Source organism: Eubalaena glacialis, chromosome 2 (genome assembly GCF_028564815.1).
Source record: "Eubalaena glacialis isolate mEubGla1 chromosome 2, mEubGla1.1.hap2.+ XY, whole genome shotgun sequence".
Taxonomy (NCBI): Eukaryota; Metazoa; Chordata; class Mammalia; order Artiodactyla; family Balaenidae; genus Eubalaena; species Eubalaena glacialis.
The window spans coordinates 58,932,823-58,955,137 of NC_083717.1; the positions used below are offsets into that span (position 1 = coordinate 58,932,823).

The 22,315-nt window shown below is 45.9% G+C and overlaps 1 protein-coding gene across 1 annotated transcript in view; it reads right to left on the bottom strand.

The window, feature by feature from the left end:
* The window catches only part of TBC1D2B (TBC1 domain family member 2B), an 86,898-nt gene that overhangs the window by 60,845 nt on the left and 3,738 nt on the right, over positions 1-22,315 (bottom strand). Inside the window, exon 2 of the mRNA XM_061180013.1 lies at positions 5,605-5,758. Coding sequence (XP_061035996.1) covers positions 5,605-5,758 — 154 coding nt within the window. The remainder of the gene's footprint in view (positions 1-5,604; positions 5,759-22,315) is intronic.

The window sequence follows — 22,315 nt, forward strand, 5'->3', positions numbered from 1 at the left end:
ACAGCAGCCACGGAGGAGGGACTCAGTAAATACTGGTAAAATGGTTGAAGGAATGAATAAACGACTGCTGTTGTGCGGCAGGGAGGGCCTTCTGGAGGCTGAGGAAATCAGGCAGGAGGCAGCAGGCCCCTGTCGTTCTCTAAGGAACTACGCTCATCATCCCTCCTGACTGCCCCTCTCCTGCCACCTCGCCTCTGAGAGACCCCCTGCATTAGGGGTGGGGAGCACACCTGACTCCAGGGCTTCCCTCTCTTGCCCTCTCCCACCGCCCTGCACTCCTGCAGCCGGCTCGGTACCCCAGCACACCGCCCGTTCACTGCGCCACATCGCACCCAGAGCCAGGCCCAGCCTGCCTCCACAGGCACCACGCTCCAGCCCACCACGGACTGTCTCCTCCGGACCTTCTTCAGGAGGCTCCCCCAGACTCCTCCAGAGACACAGCTGGAACCTAACCCTGCTCATCGTCTCCCTCCCTTTCACAGCCTGACGCTAGGAATCACAGAACCTTCAATCCAGAAGGAATCAGACAGCATCTTGCTCCCACAGGGGGAAACGGTGTGTGCCCTTTGTTCCATAAGCTTTCTGCACTAGATCAGGCTGCCTCTCAGCTACAAGGCTGATAATCACCGTGACTTACACTTTAAAACAACACATGGCATTTTGTAGTACTTTACAAACAGGATAACATAGAAGCACAGCTTCTTTGATGACTTTAGGGAACTGTGACATGAAACGATTCCATGGAATTCCTGTGGCTTTGCTAATGTGGGGCCTGCGTCCCACCCTACGGTTTCCCTCCCACCAGTTCCAGCACTGGCACAGAGGGCGCGGCTCAAACTGGGGGAGGACTGGCACGAGCAGCCACTTCCCTTCCCCTCCCCCTGCTCCCACACAAGCCGAGAGGGCGGCAGTTACTCTCAGGCTGCTTCAGAGAAGGAAAGCTGTGGTCATCCCTCAAACCATCTTCGCTGCACCATTTTCCTCCTGTGATGGTGAGGGCTTTTGTACTCCTGAACTCTCAGGAAGTCTTAAAAAAACAAAGTCGTGTTATCCCTGACTTGTTTGCCTATTAGTTTACATGGGAAATGAAGTAAACAGAACGTGCTGGACACACAGCTTGTAATGAGGCTGTTAGCTCGCTACAAGCCTCCTTTGGGTTCTGGCTGCCTCATTCCCAACAGCTATGAAGGACTGCAGACTCTTAATTTTATCTTTGCAAATTATTCCTTTGTGTTGAAACTAGGTCTTTATCTATCCAAACACGGAAGACAAGCAGAGTGGTGTCTGAGGCGTGGCATACTTTCAGAGGCCAGGCTGCAGATGGAAGGCAGACAGATCAGATAAAACAAAGTCATCTCACTTTCTAATACTTGATTGACTAATGTAAAGCTGCAAATTTCAGTCACACAGATGAACAGATTCTTACTCTAGAAACATGAACTCCTGAAAACAAATTTAATGTAGGCAATTATGTGACACTGCCAGCTGCCTGTCCGATACCCATCCTAGCTCTTCCTTACAGACCCTGGTTTTGATGGTGGCCACATGCTCAGCTAAAACACAGGTCTCAAACTCCATTCCAGAGTCCCCATGACACAGTTCTAGTAAATAAGGCATAAAGCAAGAGTTTCTGGGAAAGCTTTCTCCTTTTTGATATAGGTGCCACTCCCAAAGGCAGCTAGCATGAGGAGGGAAGCTAATACTCTAAGGCTGGAGAACAGAATGGGTCCCTCAATGGCACTGGGGAGGAGCTTCGCCAGCTATGAACTGCCATCATGAGACAAATAAATCTCTATTTGTAAGTCCCTATTAGGTTTCCTGTTAATTGCAGCTGAACATGATCCTAACCGATTCAAAATGATAATATCATATATGTGTGTATACATGTGTATATATAATACACTTGACACTTTACACTTAACAATGCAGTTTCCCATCTGATCCTCAAAACAGAACTACTGGCGGGATGGGGACGGGTGGGGGACAAGGTTGTTGTTAGTATTCCTTCCAATCCCATCCAGCCAACTGCCTGGGCCTGGGACCTGGATGGCACCCTCTGCCTTCCCTCTCCCTCAAAGCTAATCCCACCTTTTAATCCACCAGTTCTCCCACCATACAATCTCCCAACTCTGCCCACTTTTTTCCATCTTCTCTGCTGCAACCCTACTCAAGGATACTATTATTTCTAGGCTCGAACAGCCTTCTAACTGGTCTCCCTTCCTCTTGTCCTGCCAAGGAATCCATTCTCACCCACTCGGCCATGGTTAATCATCTCAAATGCATATCCAGCCCTATCACTGGCCGTGCCTTTGCTTATCTTATAAGCCCTTCCAGGTCTGGTCCCTGATCATCCATCCAACTTTCTCTGTGTCACTCCTGTCCACACACTCTACCTTCGAGTCAGGCCCTGGTCTCTAGGGTCTCCAGGTCTTTCCTTTGCCTGCTTCACAAGGCCAGCTCTTCAGGACTCAGTTCAGCCCTCTCCTAGTCCAGGAAGCCTTCTCAGACACCACCAACACCCTACCCTCCAACACCCACACGCAGGTAAGCTTCTTGTGCTCACCTCTGGCCCTGTGCTTACCAGACTGCATTGTGCAGGCCTCTTTACCTGTCTGGGTCCCTCACTAGACCACACTCTCCTTGAGAACATGACCCATGACTTATTTGTCTTTACATCCCAGGCACTGGCACAATGCCTAGAATACAAGAATGCCTGGAGTGAAAGACTGAATGAACAATCTCCATTTTACAGATAAAGAAACTGAGGCTCAAAAAGAGAGGTACGCTCAAGACATTACAGCAAGGGTCAGCAAACTTCTTCTTAAAGGCCCAGATAGTAGTAGATATTTTAGACTGGTGAGCCAAATGGTCTCTGTGACAACTATTCAACTCTACCACTGGCGTGCAAAAGCAGCCACAGACAATATGCAAATAAATGAGTGGTGCTTTATTCTGATAAAACTTCATTTCCACAGGCTGCAGTTTGCTACCCTTTACTAGAGAGAAAATGACTCACTCAGAGTCTGACAAATAGTAAGTATCAGAGCCAAGACTCAAACCCAGGCCCACAGGGATCCTTCCACCAGACAGAGCTGCCTTCCAAGATACAACTGCCTGTCAAACGTTAATTCCCTATATCTTTCCCCATGTTGAATTTCGGTGCTAGGAGGGTACTGATGGGTGACACCTATTAGACAACAAATGAAAATGTTACCAAAAACTGGGTAACAAGGAGAGAACAGTAGGAAAAGTTTTATTTTTTAATGTAAATCAGAGTAATAAAAACTTTTGTCTTCAATCCTAGCTAGAGTTAGCAAGATTTAGGATAAACACAGCAGATAACTACAAGCATGGCTTCAGAAACATGACAGAGCACCACCACATACCTTAACTCATTTTATCTTTTAACCAATTTTTATCTAAAATAATGATAAAAAAGGAGGGTGACTAAAATCTAGCCTTTTCTTCTTGTCTTCCTCCTTTAGACTTTCTGACTTCCTGAATAATTATAGTCTTGCAAATTGCCTGGTCGCCCAAAGTTTCATTATTTGTTCTTAGAAGCTATATAAAAATCGGCAGAAGTTCAAAATTATAGTCGTTTCTGCACATAAAATCTTCAAGGGCATTCCACTGCTCTTAGGAGAGTACAAAACCCCAAGCCCAGAGGTCCAGGCCCTTCCCACCCTGGCCCTGGGTGTGCCTCCAGGCTCAGCTCACAGCCTTCCCCCTCTGGCCACACCCTCCTTCCAGCTCCTGGAGTGCACTGCGCTCCTCTTACCTGGCCTGACTCCTGCTCATCCTCAGATCTCAGAGAGTGTACCCACCCACCCCAAAGCTGTGCTCAACCCATTCATGGCCCTTGGTACCCTGTACCTTCCCTCTCATGTGATCTCACTTTTTCTTCACTCTGCTTGACTAGAAACTCTGTGAGGGGGGAGATCCAAGCCCATCACGGGCATCTACTTGCTGAATGAATGAGTAAACACCAGAGGGTGCCAACTCCAAATTCCCACGCTAGAGTCCCAAAACCAAATGCAGAGAACCAAATGCGGGCTGCAGGTGTTTTTACCGGCTCCCTAGCCTCAGCACTTTGGCTTAAAAGAAGGAAGGATGCGTGTTATAGAGACCACAGGGCTTCATTCCTTTGGTCCTCCTCTCGGTCTAACGCCTGACTCTCCCTTAGAGAGAAGTGCTTGGTGTCCTCAGAAAGAAGGAACAGAGGCAAAGTGAGTATCATCTGTGCCAAAGGCACTAGCTACCACCATGAATACTGCTGGTTTCCCTGCAGGGTTTCCAATCGTTCCAAGTGACTGATACTGAGTTATAGAGCTTCTTTTGATCAAAAGCACTATAATAGTGGTTTTTTAAATAACTCAGTCATCAATGAGCAGAAGTAGAAACTAAACATAGAGGGGGTTTTGGCTTGAAACTGGAGGCATCCTCTCAGCTCCTGCTATCATTAGTGTTAAGACATCCATGAAAATGACCTGAGAACTCTCATAGCACAGCATAGGAAGAGGAATGAAGTACACACAGTAATTTCTCACTGACCAGAGGGTTAACCTGCTGATTGGTAAAAACAAGGCTGGCAGGAAAACAGGGATTTGGAGGAAAAAAATAATTTAAGAAGTCCAAGAAGGCATTTGTTTCCAAAACAAGTTGGCTGCACATGTGCCAATGCCACCGTTCATTTACAGGGAGCTTGACTGTAGCCTGTGTTCTCCTGAGCAAAGGTCCCGCAGGTGTTACAAAGCTTGGACCACACCTCTTTACAGGCATGAGAACTAGCCCATGCTGGCTAAATTCCAATATGCACTCCTTCAATCCTTAAGAAATGCTGGTGTGATGGCCTGGCCTTTTCATGCCTTACTTCAAGGCCCAGGGGTCAGGTTTCTCTGGGCCTGCTCTTCTCCCTGTGTGAAGAGAGGGACCACAAATACAGCCCCACCTCAGCAGTCCCTGCAGGGGCCGGGTTAGGGGATGGTCTGTGTCTAACCACAGTTCTGTTCTTTCAGTTAACAAGGCTCAGCACCACCAGACAGTCGTGAGAAGATCACAGGGCTTTAATTTTTGATATTCAAATATAAAACCACATCATCTCCACACTGCAATCGGCCAGGGATTAGCATGAGTTATGGAAATACCGCAGATCCAGGATAAAATGGAATTAGTGTCTGATAGTTAAAATCTTCCCAAGAAGCATCACTGAATCACAGTGAGTGCTTTGAGAATATCTTCCCAGTGTGCACACACATCTGTGCACAGGGCTGCGGGTGTGGGTGCTTCACCTTCAGACAGGGTAGAGAGCAGGCTGGCCCTGGAGTCAGACTGGACTTCAGCACCACAACTCACTACCCACTGCCCTCAGCCATACCGTCTCTTTAGGATGCTTAGCACCAGCCTTGCCTTACTCCTGAGGTTGTCATTGGGCTTGAATACAATTCTGTACATGGAAACAGAAGCCCTCAATAACTATGGGATGCAGCCCATTTATAAGGGATCATCACCATTATTTTCATTCTCAATTCCTCTGCTAAGCTGACTTGGTACGTCAAACGGCGATACACAAAGCACTGACACAGGTGCCCTCCCTTTCTGACCTACCTGTGTTATCTCTGGCCACAAGACCCTTAGAAAAATCCCCTGGAGTCGGGGAGGTCCTGCTGTCCCACTTTACCATGTCGAGACTGTTGCAATATTCCCATCTCTTCTGCTGAAGCTCTTGTAACCAGTAAGTCATGAGTTGACGATTAGGGGCCTAAAAAGAAGGAAGGGGAAAAAGTGTTATGGCCACCAATAACATAGAGAGCTTAAAAAAATAATTATGTTTTGTGAGGACAGACTGGACACCTTGCCACATGAAAGGGAGAGTTAAGAAGAACAGGTCAAAGAAATTTCAATTTCAAGATTAGTAACTTTTGTTCACTACAACTGGTCAAGAAAATAGCAATTTTTACATAAAGAATTTAACCCTAATAATAAGAAATCTTTTTAAATTCTAAAATTACAGAATGATACAATATAACATTTTCCTCAAAAGGTTTTAGGAAGGCTTGATATCCCCAGTGCCCTTTCACTCTGAGCACCTATAAATTCTCTTAAGGAGTCAAATCTCACATAGGTATGGATAACATCCCTGCCAAATCAAATCAAATAATGGTATTTAGATCCTGTCAGCAACTGGGAGAGTGAGCAAAGAAAACTGCAGATTAAAAACTAGAGAGGACATCTATTACAATGGCTAAATTTTTTTTAAATTGATAATACCAAAGGCTGGAAAGGATACAGAGCAACTGGAACTTTCATTCATTGCTGGTGGGAATGTAAAATGGTGCAGCTCTTTGGAAAACGGTTTGGCAGTTCCTTATAAACATACACTTACCAAGTGACCCAGCAACCCCACTCCTAGGTATTCAACGAAGAGGAGTAAAAATATACAGTCACACAAAAACCTGCATGCAAATGTTCAGAGGCTTTATTCATAATCACCAAAAAGTGAAAACAAGCCAAATGTCCTTCATCTGGTGAACAGATAAACTGTGGCACATCCGTACCATGAAATACTATTCAGCAATAAAAAGGAGCAAACGATTGATTCACACAACATGGATGAATATTACATGCATATGTGAAAGAAGCCAGTCCCAAAAGGCTATATACTGTACAATTCCATTTATGTGACATTCTTAAAAAGGTAAAATTATAGGGACAGAAGACAAACCTGTGGTTTCCAGGGCTTGGGTGAAGGGAGTAGCTGACTACAAAGGGGCAGCACAAGCGGATTTTTGGGTAATCAACCTATTCTGCACCATGACTGTGGGGGTAGATACACGATTCTACGCATCTGTCCAAACTCAAAGAACTATATACCACAAAGAGTGAATTTCACTGTAAACATTAAAAAAAAAAAAAAATCAACCAAGATACAGAGGGAACACAAAACAATGAACCTAGCTATAAACAAACAAACTAGATGGCAGGTGTGGGTCACAGGTCTCCAGGCTGCCCCCCAAAAGGAGTCCCAAGGAGAAGGATGTCATGGCATGATTATGGGAACCAGTGGCATCCAGTAAGGGGTATAGATATCAGACACAGTGGTTTCAGCACCTATAAATTCTACCCCAGGGTCAGAGGCAATCTGGAAAACTGCTTTGTAGGCCTGACAGCAAGTGACAAGCCAGAGACCAAACCTCTACTGTCCACAAGCAAAGTGCTCTTGCTACAACCTGGAGTCTTTTTAGTGACACTTGCAGGCACAGCCCTGGTAAGGAAAACCATTCACTACATGATCTCTGGGTATCTTACAGAAAATCCCTCCAACTATCAGCCAAGCCATCATTTCATCCATACATTCAACCAACATTTACTATTAATATTTATCTATCAGGAACCTGGAATCAGGGCTTGTGAGAAAAATAGGAAAAATAAATCAGTAGTGTGTTAAGTGCTATGACAGAGGTCAGAGTGGGTGAGATGGGGCTGGTGAGACTGGAGGGTGCAGAGGAGATGGGGCAAGGGTCAGGTACTGAAAGTTTAGGAAAACTGCTACCTGTGGATTCAAAAGGTTCACAGTCTTCTCCAATAAACATAAACTCTGAGATGTCTACATTTTTCTAACATCCAGCTCAGTGCCAGATACATATTTGTTGAATGTTAAGTGAAGAAATGAATGAACAAGTAATCATAAAATGATGCAGTAGCTTGGTCTTAAAGGGGAAGCAGGTGGTGGCCAGAAGGACAAGACAAAAAAGGAGCTCCAGGCAGAGACAAGAGTATGTGCAAAGGCCCAGAGGCAAGAGAGCACAGGCAAGGGGAGGCTGGCAGGGGGGTGGAGGGGGGTGGGGCTGGGATAAGCAGGGACCACGCCCAAAGGGACTCGAGTGCCTTCCTGGATTCTTGGCAGGGCAATGATGAGATGAGACAAAGTCACTGCTCTTGGAAAGGGGGTGGGGGGTGGGGGGAAGCAGGGTTCAGGTAGAAGAGGAGATTCGCTCAGGCCCAGGAGCCCTAAAGCGCAGCTGGCGTCTGAGTGGCAGTTTGGTTGCAGGGTGGACACTGGGGGCTCAGCCTGGCTCCGAGGCAGGACAAGAGACCCCAGCATTCCCAGAGGAGGGGAGAGAGTGGCTGGAAGAGTAAGGGGTTGGGAGATAGCCAAATCAGAACCCAAAGCCCACCTAATCCCTCCTCCTCCCTCCTTTCACAGAGTCCATACTGAGCCCCTAGTCTCCCAACCCCCAGCTTAGGGGAAAGTGTGTGTTTTGACAGTGGGTGCATGTGTGTGCACATGTGTGCGTGTGTACTGGTCCTCCCACCAGCTCCCCTGCCTGGCCCCCATCCCCATCCCAGGGAGAAGACCATACTGTGTCAGATCCATCACTAACCTCTCTAGCTGTTTCCTGCAATGCAAACACCATGAGAAAGCTGCTTGTTACAAGAAAGCCTTTTCCCTTTAAATCTCTGAGTCTTAAATTCTGACTGAGGAACAGTTAGTAACCTCTTAATCATCTCTCACTAAATTCCTCGGGCAAAAAACTTTTAGATCACATGCTCTCAATGTCTGACATATTATTCATGTTACAGAAATCTGGTCAATAAGGCAGGCAAAACTACCTCGAGACAATGATTAACTGGGGTTCATTTCCTTTAAAAAAAAAAAATCTAGCAACCACTAAAAGCATCTCAATTCAATCCCCAAGCAGCTGTGAAAGGCTGTTGGAGGCACATGGCTCCGGGGCATGTGCTACGATCAAGGAGGCGGAAAAGCCCCCAGAGGCCCTTCCCTCAGGGAGCTGAGACCCATGAGACAGCACAGGATTAAAAGTAGAACAGCACAATCAGCAGCGATCCACAAAGCCTCTGTGTTTCCCATTTGATGTCTTTTAAACAGAGAATGAACTGAGATTTGGCCTTGTTCAGTCCTAATTAGATGTAGAATCACCAACTAGTCTCTTCATTGCCCCAGTCTTGGTTAGTTAGTCAGGTAAAGTTAGTCCGAACACAGTAGCCGCTAGCCACACATGGCTCGTGAGCACGTGAAATACAGCTACTGCCACATGATTAAATATTATAGACACAGTGGGTTAAATAAAATATATTTATTAAAATTAATTTTAGGGCTTCCCTGGTGGCGCAGTGGTTGAGAATCTGCCTGCCAATGCAGGGGACACGGGCTCGAGCCCTGGTCTGGGAAGATCCCACATGCCGCGGAGCAACTAGGCCCGTGAGCCACAACTACTGAGCCTGCGCGTCTGGAGCTTGTGCTCCGCAAGAAGAGAGGCCGCGACAGTGAGAAGCCCGTGCACCGCGATGAAGAGTGGCCCCCACTTGCCGCAACTAGAGAAAGCCCTCGTACAGAAACGAAGACCCAACACAGCCAAAAATAAATATAAATAAATAAAAATTTTTTTAAAAAATTATAAAATTAATTTTACCTGTTTAATGTGGCTATCTGAAAACTTAAAAGTATATAACTGGCGGGACTTCCCTGGTGGCGCAGTGGTTAAGAATCCGCCTGCCAGTGCAGGGGACACAGGTTTGAGCCCTGGTCTGGGAAGATCCCACATGCCGCAGAGCAACTAAGCCCGCGAGCCACAACTACTGAGCCCACGTGCCACAACTACTGAGCCTGTGTACCACAACTACTGAAGCCCGTGCACCCTAGAGCCCGTGCTCTGCAACAAAAGAAGCCACCGCAATGAGAAGCCCGCGCACCGCAACGAAGAGTAGCCCCCGCTCACCGCAACTAGAGAAAGTCCGTGCGCAGCAACGAAGACCCAACGTAGCCAAAAATAAATAAATAAATAAAAAATTTTTTTAAAGTATATAACTGATTCACACTGTCTTTATTGAACAGTGCTGGTCTAGATCATGATGGCAAACAAATTCCATTTTGAGAGCCAAGGTTGGTGGGAGATCTGGCTAGGTGGGAAACCCAGCGGGTGGGAAACGGCCTTGGGGATGACCAAGGGCATGGGGTTCTTGAGAGTGTGGGGCAGCCAACATTATTCACCTCCCAAAGGACTTTATGACTCAAATAACTTTCTTCTTTAACTAGGTACCTCCATATCTCCAACCACCCCATGCTCTGTTAATGTCCATGGAGATGCCAACATTATTTGGGGACCCCGAAGAATGGGTCTGGCTGGTCTGGCTGATGGCTCACAGTTTCAGTGTCTTCACTGCCCCCTCCCAAAGGAAGGCAAGGACACTCGAGTGATCTGGCTTCACAGACAGCACCTCAAGGAGTCTATCACCAGGGCTCGCTCCACTGAGCTGCAGCCCAGCTGGTGACAAATGAGCCAGTCAGTGCTGAAGCTTATCACCACCACCAGCATAACCCAGAGAGAATCAATATCTGCCCCACCCTACGCCAAATCACCATTTTAAATGCTTTAGTCCCACATTCTGGAAAGCCAGACAGACATTCCAATCATGCTGGAAGGAGAAGAGACGAGGCAAAGCTTCACAGCTCAGCAGACAGTAAGAGCTGATGCCAGGCAGGCATCCAACAGGTCAGTGTCAGCATCTACTGTCTGAAGTCTCACCAGGACCATATCCTGAGTCTCCCATGACACCATTCTCTCCAACTCCTACTCATTCTTCAAAACCCAAATAAGGTTTCCCTGACCTGCATGCTCTTTCCATCCTCGGAATGGGGAACTCACAGCACCATGTAGCCCAGGACAGCTTCCCATGGCAGTGTGCATTCTTCACTAGTCTAAGTTCTTTCAAGACAAAGGCAAAACCTGCTGGCCTCAATATGGCCCAAGATGCATAGCACAGTGACTGGAATGCAGTTAAGCATTCATATATCTGACTCATTCTTTCCTATGTTCAGCTACTGCTACTGCCTCAAAACTGCTAAAATTATAGTTCAAATATGGCACCAAATCCCAACATGAGAGACCATGCCAAACATCTTGGAAAGCCATTCTGGTTGTCCCCTACACAGCTGCATGAATGTCCTGGGGAGCTGGGGGCAGACAAGGACTGGGTGGGCACAGTCCTGATATGACAGACATCTGCTGCATTTAGGCACCATGACGTGAGGTGCCAGTTCAGAGAATGAAAACCAGGCCATGCCTCATCCAGCTTGAGGTGGAATTCAGTCCCTGAAAGCTGGCTGAGAAGAACCATGCGATACTCCAGCTGTTCCCACAAACCTCTGCACCCAGACCTCTAGTAGCCCAAAACAAGTCCACTCTTGGGGAGATGGGCCCCAGACACCTGTCCCTTCTCTTGGGCCCCAGGGACTTCCCTCTCTCCAACACCAGCTCTTTCCTTGGTGCTCAGAAAAGTTCCACAGTAAAGTTAATTCATCTCAACACACATTTATTAAGGGCCCACTCTTGCAGGTAAGTGCATTACTGGGGATGGGGGCTGGAGCCACAATCTTGCAGCACACACAGGGAGTCAGGCCTCATCTCCTAACTACATTCTCACTATACCACCAACTGACCCAAGCACTCTTATCCCCTGGGTCTCCAGCCCTTTGGTAAAGAATCTCCATCTAAAAAGACTCAGCACATTTTAGAAGCTATAATAATGCTCATTTCCTTTAACCAAAAACTCCATTCCTGGGAATCTATCTAAAGTAATCCAAAAGAAGAAAAAGGAGGAACACCATATACATAGAAATGTTTGTTCATTCACTTGGCAAATATTTATTAAGAGCCTGACTTAGGCCAATGCAGCAGTCAACACTAGGGGTACAGAACTGGGTGAGACCTGGTCAATTTTCGGCTCTCAGACCCTCCCAATGAGCAAACGTTTCCTTTATACCAGCAACAGACAGTTAGAAACATGTTCACAATTACAAACAAAACACAAAATGCATAGGTATACATTTAAGAAATCTGTATGCATTATAGAAACTTAAAAAAAACCAGCCAAAATTCTAAAAAGTTCTTCAAAGCATGGCAAAGAAATTATAAAATTCATCTGAAGTTTAACCTTTGAGAATTCTGAAAAAGTAAATGAGGCATGAGGCTTTGCCCTACCAAATAAGTAAGCATATTATAAAGCCACAATAATTAAACCAGCACTCTACTACCAGAGGATCAAAATACAGGGCTAAATAGATATAAAATACTTATGTAGCATTTCAAATCAAATCAGTGGGAAAATTATTAATTATTAAACAATGACATTAGGACAACTGGTTAAAAATTTGGAAAGAAATAAAAGTATTATGAATTACGACCTAGGTGTGAAACCTAGGTCACAATATAAAAGAAAATAAATTCAAAATTGATTCAAGATTTGAATGTAAAATAAAAACCATTTAAATTAGTAGAAGATGCCTATGTAAATTAAAATTAAGTTTCTGTCTCTTTCTGCATCTTGTAACAACAGTTGCATAGATTTCTGCCAAATTTTAAAGGTACACAAGGGATGATCTGACTTTACATCCAACCATCGGCATAGCAGCACTTCACACGGAAGGTCTGTGCAGAGATCTCCTGAACAGTTCACACTGAAGTGCAATCAACGGCCACGACAAATGCCCTGTGACAACAAATGCCCTGTGCGTCCTGACGCTGTGGACAAGGAAAACCAACGCTCTTTCAGGACTGAGCCCCAAATTGAAGGCTCGAAGGGCAGATTTTCAGACTGTAAGCCACAGAGCTGCTTCTCACACGGGCAACTCTAGGGAGCTGACTCCAGGCTGAGGAGGGGCAGGGAGGCATTGATTTTCACTGCGTTGATTATTTACCCCAGCAACACGGAAAAAAGTCTCTGCTGTAACATTTCTATTCTCTTGGAATGTAAAAGCCTGTCTCAACCCAAAAAGAAAGACAGCAGAGAAAAATATCTGGATGTGTGTCCCAAACCACCATAAACAAAATTAAAAGACAAACTGAGAAAAAGACCAAACAAATTCTAAGTCGCTAAACATGGTGTGGAGTTCCATAGCTTTGCAGAGGCACCTCACTCTGCCAGCACTTACGGAGCTCCTGTTTGCCTGGGAGATCCTATATCAGCTTTAAAAAAATAAACAAAAAACAAAAACAAAACCCAACAACATATTTTAGACTTTTATTTCAATAATAATAATAACTCATGTTTGCTGTGGAAAATCTGAAAAATGCAGAAAAACAAAGAAGAAAATAAAATGAACATAACCACATCCCCAGTAATAACTTCAATCAGCACTTTGGAGTACATCCTTTCAGATACTTTTCTATCCATAAATACATGTAGCAATTTTCTTTACAAAAATGGAATAAAATTATATAGACTATTTCATAATGTATACGTGCATATTAGTAATGATATTAGATACCATTAAGTAAACAATTACTATGTGCCAGACATTGTGTTAAACACTTTATACACGCTATCATTTAAAGCTCATAACAATCTCACAAGATAGTATCATCTACTTTCCCAAAGTATTACCTACTTGGACTCTGGAGCCTAACTCAGCTCAAATCACAGCTCTGCCATTTGCTAGCTGTATTAGGCAAGTTACTTAATGTGTCTCGGACTTCTCATTGGCAAAATGTGAATAACAGGAACCTACTTCATGTGATGTTGTTACGAGCATTAAATGAGCTAATGCGTGTTAAGCTCAAAACAGTGCCTGGCACACTCATTAGGCGTCAACCATCCATATTATCATGATCACCCAAGATCTCAGAGCCAGTTGGCACATCAAAATTCAAACCTGGGTCTGTGTTCCTTGCTATTAATGGGAAGACGGAGAAGCGCACGTCCAAGACAAAATCCATCCTCTCAGCATGTCAGCAGGAATCAGAAGTTCCTCTATGGTCTTTCTCAGATACTGAAATGTTGATGACCCCAACCAACAGCCAAGTTCAACTTAAAGTGTGTTGGCTTCATGGGCAAGGACAACTCCCACATCAGAGGCTGGTCTTTTTGACAGTACAGAAGGTCCTCAGGACATCGAAGGGGGCTCAGCACAGCTTCACTGGGTTGGAGAAAGTATGACCATCAATTGGCTATAAGGTGCTCCCACCGGATGCTCTGAGCCACAATTCTTCTCTAAAGACATTTCTTTAAAAATAGACTGCAGTGAGCAATAATAAGACCACACATAAACAAATGTAGAGAAGAGAGGAACCGTCCTCCAGCATAATAGGATCGCCAGGTCTCCAAGCCCGAAGAATCCCTTTGTCAGTCTCTCAGATTCCCGCTCCCTGACACTGTCTTGGTTCATCAACCTCAGGCCTCTGCAAGAGCGTCCTAACTGGTCTTGCTGTCCTCAGTCGCCCCTCCCCAAACCCCCTTCTTACACATAGTCACCTAAGTCACATTTATCCCATGCTTAAAACTCTCTGGTGGCTTCTAAGTGCTGAGCAATTTGGCATGGTCACCTGGCCTACACTGACCCACACTCCACAGGACTATAGCCTTTTGCCCACACCAACAGTCACACAGAAGCCAGTTCAGCTTCAACGACCCCTCCTCCTACTGTACTAATTAAACCTATTTGCAAATGCCTACTCACCCCTCAAGACCCAGTTCAAACATCCCATCTATGAGGCCATCCGACATCTCTTACAGAACCAATCATGCTATATGGTGATGACAGAGCACTTCAGTCACCCATTTAGGGTGTGAACTCTGGGCTCCTCCCCAAAGTGTCAGTGCCTACCATGTTTATAAGCCAGAAGAACAGAATAACCAATGGTCACGAGAGAGCCACAAGAAGAGAATACAGATGGGCTAAGTTTGCACACGTCATAGAAAGCAATTTAAACTGCATGCATAGTTTGACTCAGTCATATCTTAAAAGGATGCAATGCCTGTTCATAATGAAGGAATTTTCATTTCTTAAATCTAAAGAAGGATATCTGGCAGTTCAGTGGTTAAGACTCGGTGCTTTCACTGCTGTAGCCTGGGTTCAATTCCTGGTCAGGGAACTAAGACACCACAAGCCCCAAGGCGTGGCCAAACAAAGAAAGAAAGAAGGATATCTGGATTTCCAAGGTAATTCTTCCATAAGCAATAAAAAGCACAAGAACATTGTAAACAGCCTGATAATACAAAACAAAACTCAGATGAAAAACAGACTACAACCCCATATCTGATAAATAACTTTAGGTTCCAAATATTCTTCTGAACATTTCAAAACCATGGGCCTGGAAACAATCTCAAGGGATCTGGCCCAGTACCAATGAAAAAAAAAGTAATTTTTCCTTGGGAAAGTTTTGAAATCTTCTGTTTCAGCCCAGTGACAGATGCTGAGAAGGGAAATAATACTGGATCTCCTGGCTCCTCGGAAAATGGAGTGCAATTGTACAGACCTCCATTCCTCTAACGAACACGATAAGTTCTTATTTGTCTTTTTAAATGGCTATCCTGAAATCAGCATTTTCATATAACTTATTTTGCAAAATAATTACATGAATTCTCATCTAAATCCTTTTCAAAGGCTGAGCAAGAACCTAGACCTCCCCCGCCATCACTTTCCCTGGACAGTTGGCAGTGGGGGGCAGCCTCTCCTCAGAAAGGTGCCCCACTTCTCACCCATTCTGGGAGGTAGCGGTCTGAGGAGTTTTGCCATCTCTGATAATCAAGCATCTTCTTTTAAAAAGCAAACACCTTGAGAGATCAGCCACTCCTTAAACCCATCTCTAACAATTTAATGGAGATTACAAACTAAGGGCAAGGGACGAGGAGAAGACTACAAACAGAACAAAGACAAGCAAATGCGTGTTCTAGAAAAGAGGGCAATAAAGAGAACTGGGCTTGTGAGGGGCCTGGCCTAGATGACAGATCTCACCAAGGCAAGGGCAAGGCCAAGGCCACTCTCTGGGCCTGCTCTTCCCTGCAGGAAGTGTGGAAGCCTGTCAAAACGCTTTCTGTTTCAGAGGGAAGGGGAGCACGCGGCCTCCGAGTGACCACAGGGCTACATTCCTATGGCTCCCTATCAGCTCTGCCATTGCACAATAAGAGAGCGCCAGGGTTTTATGAGCTCAGGATAAATAAAAACTCCTGCAGCAACAGCCAGCAGACTGGTGGAGAGCCCCACGCCACCTCTGTCTGCGATCGCTTCCACACACCATGCAACACTGCAATGTTCTGGCTTGATGGTTTTTAACTTAAAAATAGGACACAGGAATGACTGACTTAATATGAAGTTTTATGAACTGGGGTTTGGGAGGGGCAGATTCCCAGGCACCGCCCATCAGAGATTAGGAGGAACACGGGAGCCTGGTACCAGAAACCTGCCTAACCTTTCAGTGAATTTACAGGAGTGTTTGGGAAGCATGTTGATTTCTAACAGTCTTTTAAGATAGAGCTGGTACCTCCAGAAAGTGCCAGATGGTTCTCCTATATCAATCGGTTATTCACCCCTCTCTGGGTGAAAAGCTGGGGTCTCTAAAAGTCCTTATCAGCTATTTGGTGGTGGTAATCATTAAAACTCACTCTCCCAGAATCACCCTAAGGATGGCAAGCGAACACTATCGCCCTCCAGGAGCTTCCCTCTGAACGGCCCTGGAGGAACACTGGCACGTGGTGCTGTGCCAGTGACTGAGTGATCAGCTCGGGAGACAGAAACTTCAGGGCCATTGGGAGGAGGGAGTCACAGGCCCCAAACCATTGCTCTGGAGCACAGAAACTCAGAATGCAAAGAAGGTAGCAGATATAAACCACAGAGTGTCAACCTAAGGATAAATGGCTCACACTTCACTGGTCTCCACCCACGCAGTTTAGTTATTTCTACTCTGCTTAGCAAACCATCCTCAAATAGGGCCCGTCTTTACTTCACAGTCAAAGAGAGCAGTTATTCACGATCTGGCGGAGAGTGGTGTTTCTCAAAGAGGGGACCACAAAGGTCTGCAGCAGAAGGGTCGGCACGATGGATAAGGATGCAGATTCCTGAGGTCCACCCTGGCCTACCAACCGAACCAGAATCTCTAGGGGGGAACCCCACAACCTGCATGTTAACAGGACCCCAGGAGGCTCCTTCCCCACACCAATCTGAGAACCACAATTCTCAAGGAGATGCTTCCCTTTAAAGGACAGAAATGAAAGATAGCCTTATCATCATGTTACCTCTGGGATAGTATATGTGAGAGAGCTGTGTAAACTGTGAAGCTTAAAAAACTGGTTCACTTCTTTTTTTTTTTTTTTTAATTTATTTATTTTATTTATTTATTTTTGGCTGTGTTGGGTCTTCGTTGCTGCGCATGGGCTTTTCTCTAGTTGTGGCGAGCGGGGGCTACTCTTTGTTGTGGTACGCGGGCTTCTCATTGCGGTGGCTGCTCTTGTTGCAGAGCACAGGCTCTAGGCACGCGGGCTTCAGTAGTTGTGGCCCACGGGCTCTAGAGCGCAGGCTCAGTAGTTGTGGCGCATGGGCTTAGTTGCTCTGCGGCACACAGGATCTTCCAGGACCAGGGCTCGAACCCGTGTCCCCTGCATTGGCAGGCGGATTCTTAACCACTGCGCCACCAGGGAAGCCCCAAAACTGGTTCACTTCTGAAGCTAGAGGGCATGGCTTACAGAGCAGCAAGAGAAATCACACCAAGGGTCAGCTTTCCTCTGCACACCTCCAAAGAGAAGGCTCCTCAACAGGGATGTGCAGGTCTAGTCCTGCCAGGGAAACACCACTAATGTCTATAATCAATCAACCCCCACTGGAAGTTTATCATCTATACTGTTAATTTCCAATCTTCATGTGACTTGAACATCTTACATCTATGCTGCAGCACCAAAGAGGTAAATGTACAATTTCAGAATCTGTGTACAACAACTAAAAACAGAATAAGCCTAATTTCCTACTAAGGGAGTAAGATGGCAAATAGCATCAAACTGCTGGGTTTAAAATGGCTAAATATCACTCAGGTGTCTGGGGGAGGTTTTAGTGCCAGAGCTGCCGCTAACTAGCTGTGGGACTGTGTTTCTCACTCTATCACGCAAGGGGCAGGGCGGGCTCATCTGAGGGTCTCGTCAGTTCTGACTCAGGGATAATGACCCTTGGAACAAAAACACCAAATGACTTCCTCCACCTCACAGAGCCACTTTATGACAATGCCCTAATGACACCCCAGAACAGGACAGCTCTGAGAGGCCAGAGGCAACACCTGACTCCCGCTAGATGTCCATCACGGCCTTGCCCAACCAAGACTGTTAGGTGAATGGCTGGCTGGCTGCATCAGATTTCCAAACACAGGCTCCTTCTCTGCAAGCACAGTCTCCCCTGGACATCACAGAGCTGGAAAGGGAAATGAAAACTGGGCTCGCTGCCTAGAAATAATTCCTGTAATCCAAGATCAACATCTCTGATAAGACTGGCCTGTCCGCCTCCAGTCCACCGCCAGGCCTGCCATCCGACGCCCAGACAAGTTCTCGCCTGAGGGCAGACTGCTCAAAGGAAGTCTGCTCTTTCCAGGACGGCTGGCCCTGGAAAGGGCCAGAGAGGAGGCCAAAGGATCTCAGCTCCTGAATGTCCCCTTCTCCCCCAGATTCCAGTTTTCCCACACAATCAGTCAGAAGAAGTTAAGCAATGGCCAAGCATGCAAACTCATGAAAAGATGCTGATTCCCATCAGACTGGGAACACTTCTTGTTGATCCTAAAGGAACTAAACCTTTGAACAGCTATACAATTATACCAAAACCTAACCAACTCCCCAGCCCATTTCTCCAGGGAGCTCTTCTTGGTGATCAGTCATACAGATCTTCCCAATTCCACAATGCCCACAGAAATTATTGTACAAACCACAGATTTCTGGCTCTGGGTGATATCCAAATCACTACTTTACATTCAGGATTCCCTGCCCCCCTCTTTATTTACTATGGAAAGATGCCAGACCTCCCTCAGGATCAAAAAACTTGCAGACATTTGATATTTACTCCCAACTCTGAATACTACAGACAAAAATGGTTTCTCTCCAAAGTTTTTTTCAAAGCTATCAGGTGCTAATCTATTTTTAAAGTCTTAACACTGTAGTTTCTGAAATGAATGGAAAATTTTCACTGCTGTATATACAGAAAACGCATAATGCTTACAACATGGTGGATGCTCAAATATACTTGCTAAAGGAAGAAATGGACACTGCAAATCTCCTTCTGACCATGCAAGAAGAGCATACCACACACCCACCCCAAGAGGACATGAGGGTATGAAGTATTCATTCGGCTACCCAGTATATACAGAGCATATAATCCGTGCCTGACACTCTGCTAAGCATTAAGGCTGAAGTGGTGAACCAGGGACAAAACTCTGCCCTCAGGGAGTTGGGCTCTAGTAGGACACGGCATCAGATGCTCAAAAACCGGAACAGGACTAGACCCATTTTAGGGAGCAACACCACCCGGAATCTGTCCATTCGGGGTTTCCTGTGCAGCTTGGTGAGCTACTGTTTATTGGGTGATCATGAAACCTGCAGCCTCTCCAGGGACCACCTCAGCCTCCTGCCCCTGAAGGCCTCGCACATACACGTGCCCGGCACGTTCACTTCACTGAGTTCCCAAGAAGAGTATTTAGCAGAACACTAGTTAGAAGCATCACCACTTCCTAATTCACCATTCCATATTGCATTCACTCTGTGAAAGTGAACAAAATCCACTGAGGACTGGGCCTGCCAGGATGTAGCTAAACACCCACTCAAATGTCATTAAGACCCTACTACATAAATCTCTAAAAGAACTGAAAATTCCTAATCAAAACCCCTTCCACTCCACCAACCGAAGAGTCATTTCTACAACAACGGGGTTCTTTTCTTTCTTTGGAAGGAGGGTTATTATCTATATTTTGTTCTGCCCAGAGATGGGAAGGCTGATGATGGATGCAGGCACCTGAACAAGGAGAGCCGTCCACCCCTCAGAAGCCTCAGTGAGATGGGAGAGCTGGTGTTCACGTCTCAACGCTGAATGCATGTGACCCCTCCCTCCATTTCTCAAGCAACGGTTTCCTCCAAAGGGGAAGGAAACTGGTAACACGCATATGAGCAAAGCAAGTGGGACATAAGAGAAGTCAGGGAAGGTGGCCATGAGGAACGCTTTGGGAAAGGCAGTCCACCGAGAGGGGTGGGGCAGGCTGTAGCCACACAGCCCCCGAGCCAGCAACCCCTGTTCAGAAACAATGGTGCTTAAGAGGCAATGGACCACGAGATCTTCAACTCCGCATTTATCAACTTTAAAACCTGTTTTCCAGTGGGTAACATATTAATATTTCAACTCTGAAAACACAAGACAAGACAATCCTCCAACATAATTAGATGAAAATACTGGATATAACCAACCATCAGTTTGGGAGGAAAAAAAAAAAAACCCAACTATTTGTTAAGCCCTGCTGAAAATTCTTTGCTGATTCCTACACCTCGGGCCCCAAGGCCCTCCCCTCCGCCCCAGCTGCCATCGGGCATTCCTTGAGTCCCCTACACACCTAAGGGGCTCTGCGCCTGCCATTTCCTCTCCCTAGAACACTCTATTCCCCTCTCCATTTCTCCAGTCAACACCAATGTGCCCTTTATGCCTCAGCTCAAATGTCACTTCCTCAGGAAGTCTTCCCTAGCCCTCCTCCTTCCAAACTAAATTAGGACCCCCTATTATACATGCATCCCATCTCTTTCCTTTTAAACTTCACAGCACTGGTTGGTGTTGGTTTTGTTTTTATTAACGTCTGTCTCTGGGCTACACAGAAAGCTCCCCAAGGACAGGCACTGTGTTCACCTTGTTCAGTCTAGACCCCCAGTGCCTACGCACACAGAATGGGTAAGTGACAGAATGAATGAGAAGTGTCCAGGCCTTCCTAAAATACCAGAGCCAGGGAACTACAGCCTGAGGGCCATATCCAGCCTACTGCCTATTTTTACACAGCTACAAGCCAAGAATGGTCTCTATGTTTTCAGATGGCTGGAAAAAAACCCCAAAAGAACAGTATTTTGTGACGTGTGAAAATTACATGAAATTCAAATTCCAGAATCCATAAACAAAAATTATGGGAACACAGCTACACTCAGTCTACAGTTGTTTCTGTACTATAACAGCAGAGCAGAGTAGTCACAGAGATGGCACTGGTGCAAGACCTAAGATATTTACTACATGGCCTTTTACATGAAACATTCACCCACTGCTACAACAGTGTCCTCAGAGTCAAGACTGTGGGCATGAGATACAAGAGACCTGAAAATTAAGGACCGACGGTAATCCCTCTTTTGAACCCCTGATGCCTGTCATATTTACTGGGCATTCCTTGAATGGCAGGCACCTCCATGACATGTGGTGAGAATGTCATTTAATACATTTGAGAATTCTGGCTGATCACTTCTAAAGGGTTGGAGCTCACACCAAAACCAGTGCCTACTGGGTAACGACCATCTACTCATTCATTCAACAAACGTCTGCCTGGGCACCTACTTTGTGCAGGTGCTGTTCTGGGAGGGCAAGGATGCAAACAGCAGTGCTTGGGGCCTCCTGAGCAGGAAACAGTGTGGAGGCCACACTACCATGAGGCCTGTGTGACAGACAGTGGGAGACAGAAAGCCACTGCGACATCACACCTGTGAGACTATACCTGCCTTTAAGGAACTTACTCATTGGGAAACCATGAAAAATCCATGGAAATTCATGTCTCGATAAAAGATTTAAATAACATTTCAAGACCCCTGAGCGGACGCCCCAGGGAAGAACAGCTTAGCAGAACCATTTAGCCAAGAAGGCTGGTTCACCACATCTATTTTGTACTGCACACACTATGATTACCCAAGCTAGCAAATGTTTGTCATTAAGCTGAGAGCAGTTTCAACACCAGAGAATGTGCATCCTTCCCACAAAAGTGGGTTAAGAATAGGGATGCATGATTGTTCCATTACGTGCGACTCAGAAACCAACACACATGTCCATTTGTGCACCATATGCCTTCAAGAAAGGGAGGAGAGGGAGCGGAGTGCATCTGCTGACAGTCTGATGATGCTCCTTGCTCCAGGGACTGTGGAGATCTGGCAGAGCAGGGTCATTCAAGCTTTACCCCCAGTCAGTCACATGCTCTCTCTTCCCTAAGTGCCAGCTCACTCCAGAACGGTCTCCTGTGCCTCAGATCCCAGGAAAGCTCAGTGAGAAGCCTCCAGCACCTCTACACACACACACACACACACACACACAGGAAGCATCAGTTTCTGTCTGTTGTAGCAGTTTCCAAATGTCTAGTAACAGTTACCATACATCCTGGTAAAGAATCGGTAGGTAAAATGTTCCTGGTGCTTTCATTCTGCATGAAAAGGACAGAAATCAAATGCAGTAAGGGAAAAACCACTACATCTTATCTAATCCCAAACCACTGAAATCCAAAGTAAAAAAAAAAAAAAAAAAAAAAGGGAGACTTGTCAAAACTGATAATAG